Here is a 10176-nt window from a genome sequence, read left to right on the forward strand (position 1 = left end):
GGTCTCTATATGGGATCCGAACCCTCGGCGGGAGCGCCGCTGCGCTCCCAAGCGCCGCACTCTACCGAGTGCGCCACCGGGCCGGCCTAGTTGCTAGCATTTTTTTTAGTAAATGCTAGGCACCAGGTGCTGAGCTAAACCTCTACACATAGCTCATGTCATCCCCACATCAACCCAATGGAACGGGTACTATCGTGACAGCTGCCATCTTGCACACGGGGAAATGGAGCTACAGGGAAATAATTTAACAACGACCATAAGTGGTGAGAAGCAGAGCCAGGATTTGAACCCAGGCAGTCTGACCCCACTGTGCTTTAGATGCCACCTGATCTCTGAGCACATAAGATTTGCAAACTGCTTAGCTGGCACCTGGCTCATAGTCAGCGCTCAGAAACACTGACTTTGTTACCGTATGGGTTCAGGCACCAAGAGTCTGGGGACAGGGGTAGACTGGAAGAGGGGAGGGCAGGGGCTGCTGGGGAGTTCTGTAGTGTCTCCTGTTGGCAGGTGAGTCCTACTCCACCAAGGCCCCCAGCTGAATGTCCCCTTCCCTATTTCCCAGAGGGACCTCAGGCGCCTCCTTCCCTGGCCTCCTAGATTGACAGTCCCATCTGAGAAGGACTGGGCGTGGAGCCAGGAGGTGGGGACCAGGCTCAGGCAGGCTAATCAGGTTGCGGGATGAAATTAAAAGGGAGGAGGACAGCATCAGCCCATCAGAATTCGTGCTCCTTCCTGGCGACAAAGTGCCCAGGAGAGGAGCTGGGGAGCCGGGGTGTGTGGCCACCGGGGTGCTGGAGCTGATCTTGGAGGTCAGGAGCCAGGGGACAGGATGGCCCCACAGAGAACTGTGCAGCTGTCCCTGAAGAAGCCCACCTATGCTGTGTGCGTGGTGGGAGTTGAGACACTTGTGGATATTCACAGGTGAGAGCTGGGAGACACCCACCTGGCTGCAGAGAGCTGGACTAGCATGGAAGACCCCGAGGCAGTGGGGTGGGGGCCTGGTGGACAGCTTGGGCACATTGGAGGATGCTGGCAGGAAGTTGTTTTGACAGCCAAGAAGGTGCAGTTGGCTGCAGAGCCTGGGAGGGAGAGACTAGGGTCTGGTCAGTCACCCTGGTCATCCTGGGACTCTGGCTCCTGGGCTTCAGGGTCAGGACATTGTCAAGCCCTTGGATAAGAAAGAGTCTGGCCTCAGGATTCTAACTCTGAGCCCTGGGGCCAGGCTTTGGGGTTCGGGCTCTGGATCCTGACCTCTGAGCAGAACTTGTGTGTAACAGCAGAACAAATTGTTGGTCAAGATGAAGAAAGGTCTTTGCCTCCCCTCCCTCAATTTCTTGCCCACCCCCCATCTCTCTGAGGTGGAGAGATGTGTGTGGCAGCTTGGTCCTTGGAGGCCAGCCAGCAGCTAGGGTGATTGGGATCAGGAGGGAGTGGTTAGGGGATGACTCAACGAGTTAAAATTAAGAAGAGAACCTGGAGCAAGGCCTGGGTCTTGTGTTTGCCATGAGATGATGATGTTGATGGTGATGATGATAATGATGATGATGGCAGTGAGGGTGGCCGTGATGGGTGGCAATGATGGCATCTGAGAGGGCAGCAGTAGCATCAGCTTCTCCTGTTGGCCCAAATCCTTCCTGTCCTGGCTCTGCCCAGGTGGGGACCCATGGACTTGGCCTAGCCTCAGTTTCCCCACCTGGTCACTGAAGGAGTTGGACTTGGTGATCTTGGGGGGCATTTCCATCTCTGACAGACTGTCTATGGACTCCACCCCTGCTGGACCGGGTGGTGCTGGACTGCTGCAGATGGGGTGCCCAGGGTGGGAGTTCCCTTCAAAGAGGAGTTGGAAAAAGGGGGGCTGCTATGAGGTGGGATCTGAGCTCCCACCACCCTGTTGGGTCTCAGCCCCTGTGCTTGCCCAGGCTGGTTACTGTATGCTAAACCCAGCTGCCCACCTGGCCTCAGGTGATCCTCTGCCCCAGAGGCCCTCCCTTCTGCTCTCTTGGGCAGTAGTCTGGGCTCCAGTGGCATGGCAGGACAGGAAGAGCCAGGAGCCCTGGAGGCCAGACCTTGACTCTGAATCTCTGCTGGGAACCTGAAGTGGGGTTTGGTTCTCTTGGATCTAGGTGGCCAGTGGATACCCAATTTTCTCCTGCCCTTTTAACATAGAGTTGCCAGACTTAGCAAATAAAAATACAGGATGCCCAATTAAGTTTGAATTTCAGATAAACAAACCATTTTTTTTAGTATATTGCATGGGACATGCTTATATTTTAAAAATCTGCCATTTAGCTGAAATTCAAATTTAACCAGCCATCCTATATTTTATGTGGCAATTATACTTTAACACCGAGATCAGAGAAGAAGCCCCTAGTGGGCCCCCTTCCTGTTTCCAGGCCCCTGCTCTCATCCAACGGCATGATTAAGGCCGGAAGCATTTGATGGGGAGCCAGGAGACCTGGGTCTGGTGTTAGCTCTGCTGTTGACTTAGTGCCCAGTGGGAGCCAAGTCACTGGCCCTCTCTGGGCTTCATTTCCTCATCTGAGCCCTGACGAGTTGAGCCGAATCCCTTCTACAGTTCCCCGTAGAGGTAAAGTGCCCAGATCTTAGAGCTGGACAGATGGGTTTTCATGCTGGCTCTGTCTGTGGCTGTGTGACCTGAGGCAAGCTGCTGCCCTTCTGAGCCTGAGTTTCTGCACCTGACAAATGGGGAAACGAGAACACCCACCTTAATGGGTCTGGGGGGAGGATAAATGAGACCATGTATGTACTGAGCCCTTGCTCTGAGGGTGCCCTGACTGTGGGAGGTGCTCACATCTCTCAGCTCTGTGGGCTCCCTTTTCTCCTGTATCAGTTCTCCCCATCACATCTCAGAGGGTGGGAGGAGGAAAGCACAGACCTGGGCGTGTGTGCTGGGAGCATAGACAGTGCTGTCTGCAAAGCTCCTTTGGGAACACCAAGTGCCTTAGAATCCTTCAGTGCAGGCCCAGCCCAGCTGGGGGCAGGAGGAAGCTGCCGGGCTTCTTCCAGCTGCTGTCCTCTGGCTGATTCTGGGAGGGGGAGGCTGCTTTGGGGTCCTGAAGTGAGCACATGGGAGACCTCCACCCAGGAACCCTTCAGGAACTTTCATCCCAGGCATCTGTGGTGATGAGGTCTCTAAACTAGAACACAGAAGTTTACTCTGCAACAGTGACAGACAACTTCCTGCTGGCGAGGTCTGCAAAAGGCAGAGGAAGGGGGGCATGGAATTGTCAAGCTGGGGAGGTTTTTTTTTTTGTCTTTTTCCGTGTCCGGCAACGGATCGCAACCCTCGGTGTCGCCCCCGCGCCTCGCTCAGCCAGTGAGCGGGAACCGGTCTGTATGTGGGATCCGAACCCTCGGCGGGAGCGCCGCCGCACTTCCCAAGCGGCACACTAGCGCAGTGTGCCACCGGGCCGGCCCTGGGGAGGTTTTTAAGAGGAGCCTGTAGCTCACTCCAGGGGCTAAGCGGGCCGGGAGGAAAGGCTACCCCTGATGATAAAGGATAAACTTGGGGCTCCACAGCTGAGGCCAAGCAAGGGGTTTCTTGCTGGTAGGAGCGGGAAGCCCTCCAGAAGACGAGGTGTGCCAGTCACCTGAGCTACCCAGAGTTGGAGCCCTCCAGGAGATGGGTGTGTAGTGGTGAATCATGGGAAGTGATTAATGCCCCTAGGGGCTGCATGGACTGGTTATTTGGAGAAATATTTGTGTTTGGGGTAATTGTGTGCCTCAGGGTGTCTCAGCCTGAGGAAGCCTTAGGAATCCCCCAATTCAGCATGTACTGCAGATCCTACCCTTACACCCAGTGGGCTAGCTTACTACCCTGACCCTCGTACCTCCGTGGGCTAGCTCACCATCCTGACTCCCACAGCGCAGTGGGTCAGATCACCACCCCGACCCCTATACCCCAGCGGGCTAGCTCACCACTCTGACTCGCTGGAACTGGCCAGACTTCCCTGGCTGTTCCTGTCTTTGCCTGGGGACTTGAGGTGGCTCCCATGCCGATATGGGAGGGCTCATGCCAACAGAAAGGGGGTGGGCAGCATGGGGAATCCATTAGTGGTCCAGCACAGCCCTCCTTGTCTTCAGAGGCCAGAATCAGAGTCCCATGCTGGAGGCCATAATGAACATTTATTCTTCGGGATGGAGAAGGCTGGCTGGGCAGGGGACGGGGACCTTCTCCTGGACTTTTCTCCAGCCTTCCCCACCCATTTTGCTTTAAAGCCTTAAAGCAAAAGAGCCTCTTCAGATGAGAGAGTGGTAGCATTTGAGGAGTACAGGGAGGAGGGATGCTGTGGGCCTCTCACATGCATTTTCTGGGGTTCCCTGTATTTCAGAAAATGAACACGCCAAAACAGAGCTATACACCTTGTGGTATACTTAATGTTGGCACTGAGTCAACGAGTGCTTTTAACTTTGCAGAAGAACAATGGAGCATAATTGTGCTCCTCTCAGGTAATTACAGGATTGGTGCGACAGTAGCTCACAGCGGCTGCCAGGCTGTGGGCGCCAGGCTGGGACACCTGTCCCTCCTTGCTTGTCACCATGGCAGCAGGACACCCTTAATTGGAAGTGACATGAAAAGTTTGAGAGTTCCTAGAGAATATGAGGCTGGGTTCCTCCGTCATGGGGGCCCTGACAGGCCCAGCAGTTGTAGGATCCGGACTTGGAACGCTGGAGTGCGGGCATTCTCAAAACGTTAAATAGTGGCAGCAGGAAGGGTCTTGGCCACCCCTCAGTTCTACTGACATCCCTGCTTTCTTGGGTCCCTGCTGCCACCTGCCGTTCTGAGACTGGCTCGGAATCCCTCCCCGTGACCCCGGACCCCTCGGGCCCCCACTTTCTACCTCTCTGCCACTTCCTGTCATCTCTTGGGTTCCAGTTCTGGAATCTCCCCTCATTCTGCACCTTCTCCTCTCCCCTTCTCAGCTCCTGTCACTTTCAACCTCCAGGCCCTCTTCTCTTCCCTGGTCCCCACCCTTCCCTCTCGGTGGGCAAGGGGCTGGCAGGGGCTGGGAGCAGCCAAGATAAGCCCAATGCAGGGCCTGTTCTGAGCCGGTGGACCTTGAGAGACGATTCCAGATGCAAGGAATCGTGTTGGGGGGGTGTTCACTTGTGATGTTGTAGATTCCTCCTTGACCCTCCAAAATGCTTTCCTTTCAAGCCGTTGTCCTCTCCTTTGCTCTGTTCAGAGAAGCTTCACCCTCTTCTCTGTGGTTCTAAGCAGCTACTCAGCTCCACCAAGTGGTCCCGTCCCTTGAGGGGGCAGGAGGTGAGATGTGGGGCTGGAAGGAACTGGAAAATTCACACCCAGCTGAAGACAGCAGCCACCTGGGGAGGCCCAAGACGTGGTGAGCTTTAGCTATGAGATGGAGAGGCCAGGGGATTTCAAATGCTTCCATCCAGGTGGGCACCCAGGCCCTCGGGGCTGGTGCTGAGGAAGTTGGGACCTGCAGGGTCTTGGCTGGAGCCTTCCCTCTCAGGTGGTACAGACCTATAAAAACGGGACCTCCAGATGTGCCCTGAGCCCCAGAACAGAGAACCCCATCACCCTGCATTTGAGTCCAAGGCCACCTGAAGCCCTGCCAAGGGCTTCTCCATCATGGCTTCCCAGCCACACTTATGACCCTGGCTGCCCCCACCTGGGTCCCAGGCATCATGCTGGGATAGGTGGGCAGAGTGAAGGTCAAAAACTCCACAGTGGGATCCTGCAGAGGGTGCAGCTGGTGTGGTCTGAGCCAGGCTGGGTGCCAAGGCTGCTGGACATAGGGAAGAGTGGGCTGGGGCTTCTGGACTTGAGGAGAAGGAGGGCTGTGCCCCCCAACCCAGAGGCACCCTCTTGACTGGGCTCCATAGAAGGAAGCCCCACAGGGGTGGGGCCATTTGAGAGCCAAGTCAGTGACTGCTGAGAAGGGGATGGCAGGTAGTCATGACCATTGCTGGGGGGCAGGCTGGTCATTGCAGGCTGTGTGACCGTGGGCCAGTCACTCGGCCTCTCTGAGCCTGCTTCCTCCCATATCAGGTGGGAATGATATCACTTATTGTTTGTATCTGTGACATCGGCAACTTTATTGTTCCCATTTTACAGATGGGGAATTCTATAACCCACAGAGTGCAGGCACGCTTTGGGGAGGGGAGAAGTGGCTCATGACCCTGACTCTAAATTCAGGGCCTTTCTCTCAGGGACATTCTGGTCCCCAGCCCCTGGCTGCCTCTGCTGGGAAGCCCAGTGACTGAAAGCTCCCCCCATCTCCAGCCCCCATTCCTGGGTGGGCAGGGGTCCCCTCCTCCTGGGCTCTCTGGGTGTGCCCCCCTGACCCCCAGCAATGACAAGGCATAAGGAACCCCGGAAGGAGGGAAAGGAGAGGACATAGCCATGCCACGTGTGATTCTAGACTTCCAAGAAAATGCCTGAGCGTGGTGTGGGGTCTGCAGGGTCAGCTGCAGCCTCTGTCAGCCACAGCCAGCCCTGCAGAAAGGTCAAGGGGAAAGTCAAAGCCAGAGGTGGGGGCCTGGAGGGGGTTGTCTGAGCTGCCCTCTCACTGCCTAGCACCCACACCTCCCCTTTTCAAAGACCTTCCTGTGGTTTCACCCAACTGCAGTCGTTTGATATACGCTCCTGGGCACTTGCTGTGTGCCTCGCTGTGTTGGCCTGGGCCCTTGAGGGAGGTATGGCCCATGCCCACCCGTGAGGAGCCCCTATCTCAGTCAGGGAGCTAAGCAAATTTCAGGATGTGGGTTCTGCTGTGTGCCTCGCTGTGTTGGCCTGGGCCCTTGAGGGAGGTATGGCCCGTGCCCACCCGTGAGGAGCCCCTATCTCAGTCAGGGAGCTAAGCAAATTTCAGGATGTGGGTTTTAACAATCGCACATTGAATCTGTTTTCTTGATCAGGTAGGAGAGTGAAGAAGGTGCAGGAGTCCTCTTATCCACAGGCCCCCGTGTGCTCTCCTCCCCAGGTCTGCTCACGCCTCCACACCTTTCAGATGCCCTTTGTGACAGTAATGACAATAGTCACACTGTGTGACGTGCTCACTGCACTATCTCACTTAAATCTCACAAAAAGCCTGGGAAGTAGGGACAACGCTGATCCCCGTTTTGCAAACAATGAAACTGAGACACAGAGAAGTCGAGAGACTTTTCTGAAGTCACGCAGCTCACAAATGCCAGATCTGGGACTTGAGCCCAGGTCTGCCTGATTCTGAATTCTGTGAGCTCAATCTGAGACTGCCCATGACCTGGGAATCTTCTAGGTTGCTGGGTCAGTGTGAGGGGTGGAGTGGGGCAGGGCAGCCAATGAGTTTTGTAGACAGACCTTAGTGAGGTCAAATCCCAGCTCTGCCACTGTCATCCTCTGTGTGACCTCTCTCTGTATTTCAGTTCATCTTCTGTAAAATGGGCAGAAGAATAACTTCCCTGCCCAGCATGAAGGGGCCGTGGGGATGGAGTCAGAGAATGGACACTTTGTAGTCCTGATGTTCCTGCCCTGTGTGGACCCCACGAGGGCAGGGCCAGGGGTGAGTCATCTCCACTTTCCTGGTGCCCGGCGTGGAGCCTGACGCACACAGCAGGTTCTCAGGACAGTGTGTTGAGGCAGAGTCGCTGGCAGCCATCAGAGCTCTGTGTGTGCCTGGGGAGCAGCTGGCCTTTAGCACTGGAGCCCATGCGGGGCCAGCCAGTGCTGTGGGGCTCTCTGCTGTGCAGCCAGATCCTCTGTTCCCTGCAGAACCGCCCATGGAGTGGCTGCACCAGAGGTGCAGGTCCTGCCGGCTGGGCTATGGCATTTCTTGCGGTTTCAGTCCCTGAAAGTTCAAGTCCAGGACACCTGAGGGTTGGTGCTTCTGGGGCTCCTGGTGGGCGGGGCCTGGCCCGGTGTGCCGGGGGCCATAAGCTTGGCAGGCCTGGTCTGCTTGAGGGTCNTGACGCACACAGCAGGTTCTCAGGACAGTGTGTTGAGGCAGAGTCGCTGGCAGCCATCAGATCTCTGTGTGTGCCTGGGGAGCAGCTGGCCTTTAGCACTGGAGCCCATGCGGGGCCAGCCAGTGCTGTGGGGCTCTCGGCTGTGCAGCCAGATCCTCTGTTCCCTGCAGAACCGCCCATGGAGTGGCTGCACCAGAGGTGCAGGTCCTGCCGGCTGGGCTATGGCATTTCTTGCGGTTTCAGTCCCTGAAAGTTCAAGTCCAGGACACCTGAGGGTTGGTGCTTCTGGGGCTCCTGGTGGGCGGGGCCTGGCCCGGTGTGCCGGGGGCCATAAGCTTGGCAGGCCTGGTCTGCTTGAGGGTCGCCCTCTGAGTACTCTTTAGCATTTTCATCTGATTCTGCATAATTCTCCTCTTCGTGCCCTGCCACTCACCCAGCACAGTGTCGGGACAACCTCCAAGGACACGCTGGTCCCCACATCCCTGCCCATCCAGCTCCTGTCCCCAGGAGCTGCTGACATCGGAGCTGCATGGTAGGGTGGATGGATGGCATGGGAAGGATTTCTCTGTGACTGCTGTTTCTTCTCTCCCTAGAGCCAGGTGGCAAACTTCCGAGTTGTTGAGATAAGGTGTGGTCTGTGGAGCCCCAGTAGGTGGAAGCTTCTGGGAGTCAGGTTGTAGCCAAGCAAAAGGAAATACTTTCTAATTACCCGAGCTGTCAAAGCAGAGAGGGATGTGAGGTAATGAGCCGTCTGTCACGGGAAGTGTCCCCAGCACGCAGTCCTGCACTGGGCAGGGGGCTGGCCAGGATGACCTCCCTCTGACCTAGGGCCTATGCACATGCTCTCCAGTCTCGCCATCCTAGGACAGAAAATCCTTCCGGTCTGTACCGACCTCGCCCCTGCAAGGTTTGGTGCATGGGTGGGGACGGGTAGGGAGGTGGCTTTCCTGCCTCTGTGCCACCAACCTGCCTGAGGCTCCTGAGGAACGACATTGAAGAGCTTGTGTTGCAAAGTTTCCACACTTTCCTGTTTCCTTCCTACATCCTCCTGTCTCCTCCTCCAGTCCACGATAAGAGCATGCTCAGGGCACACGCTCTCACGTTAGTGTCAGCCAGGACAGCACAGGAGAGAAGACAAACCTGTTGCTCCCTCCTCCCTTTGCCATCTGTGTGACCCGAGGAAAGTTACTTAACCTCTCTGAGAAGATATCTTCATCTGCTAATGGAAACAGCAACACCTCCCCGGGGAGCTGTTGTGAAGTGTAGATGAGATCATGGGTATGGAAATCCCAGCGTGTGCCTGGCATGTAGCAGGTGCTTGAAACTGGGGGCTCTTTCTTCACCCCAATATTACCTATGAGACATGCTACCCTGACGCTGTGACCAGTGGGTGGGCGCATACCTGGCCAAGCAAGCAGACATGGCTGGGGATGACCCGTGGGCTTTGCTGTGCTCATCCCACCCTCTGCACCTCGTTTTGTGAGTGTCTCTAAGGGTTTGCCCCATTCTCCTTGTAGCCTTTCTATTGAACCTGGTGCAACTGGCCCTGCTCTGGGCAAGGGGTGGGGACGTCACAGGGCGAGTCAGGCTAATGCTTCCTGGTGACACAGATGGAATGTGAAGGGGCCCCAATGAAGGTCTGCACCAGTGCCGTAGGGGACACAGGTTCTGGCCAGAGTGGGCTGTGTTGTTGGGGGGCTCTGAGAAGACTGATAGCGACGGACATGACAGCGTTGAACACTAAGTGTTACTCTTTAAATACGTTCACTCACGGAATCCCCCCAACGGCCCCAGGAAGTAGCTCTTTGGATTATGTCCATTTTACAGAAGATGAAAATGGAGGCTGAGAGCAGTTGAGTGACAAGATTTGAGGCCACACTCCACACAGAGCCCACACTCTGCTCTATGGAAGACGTGGCATTCGAAGTGGGTCTTGAAGAATACAAATGATTGTCCCCTCCCACTCCTGCTCCTGCTCCTGCTCCTGTCCCAGCAGAGACTGGTGCAGGCTCATCAGCATTACAATGGAAATGAGGCTGAAGATAACAGTGATGACAAGGACACTGACGGGTGACTCCTGCAGTACTAATGATTATGGTCCCTTTCATAGAAAGGGGTGCTTTCAAACCCATTAGTTCACCTGACTGTGAGTTTGGGGACACTCCAGGACTACAGACCTGAGGTTTGGTTGGTCTGGGGGCTGCACCATGAGTCAAATCCCAGTGCCTGGGGCCTGGGGCTCAC

The 10176-nt window shown here is 55.9% G+C and overlaps 1 protein-coding gene across 1 annotated transcript in view; it reads left to right on the top strand.

Annotated features, from left to right (window-relative positions):
- The first annotated feature begins 829 nt into the window (after nucleotides 1-829).
- Nucleotides 830-10176, top strand: part of PADI1 (peptidyl arginine deiminase, type I) — a 40157-nt gene continuing 30810 nt past the window's right edge. Inside the window, exon 1 of the mRNA XM_008592405.1 lies at nucleotides 830-921. Coding sequence (XP_008590627.1) covers nucleotides 830-921 — 92 coding nt within the window. The remainder of the gene's footprint in view (nucleotides 922-10176) is intronic.

This window comes from Galeopterus variegatus, unplaced genomic scaffold (genome assembly GCF_000696425.1).
Source record: "Galeopterus variegatus unplaced genomic scaffold, G_variegatus-3.0.2 Scaffold7896, whole genome shotgun sequence".
NCBI lineage: Eukaryota > Metazoa > Chordata > Mammalia > Dermoptera > Cynocephalidae > Galeopterus > Galeopterus variegatus.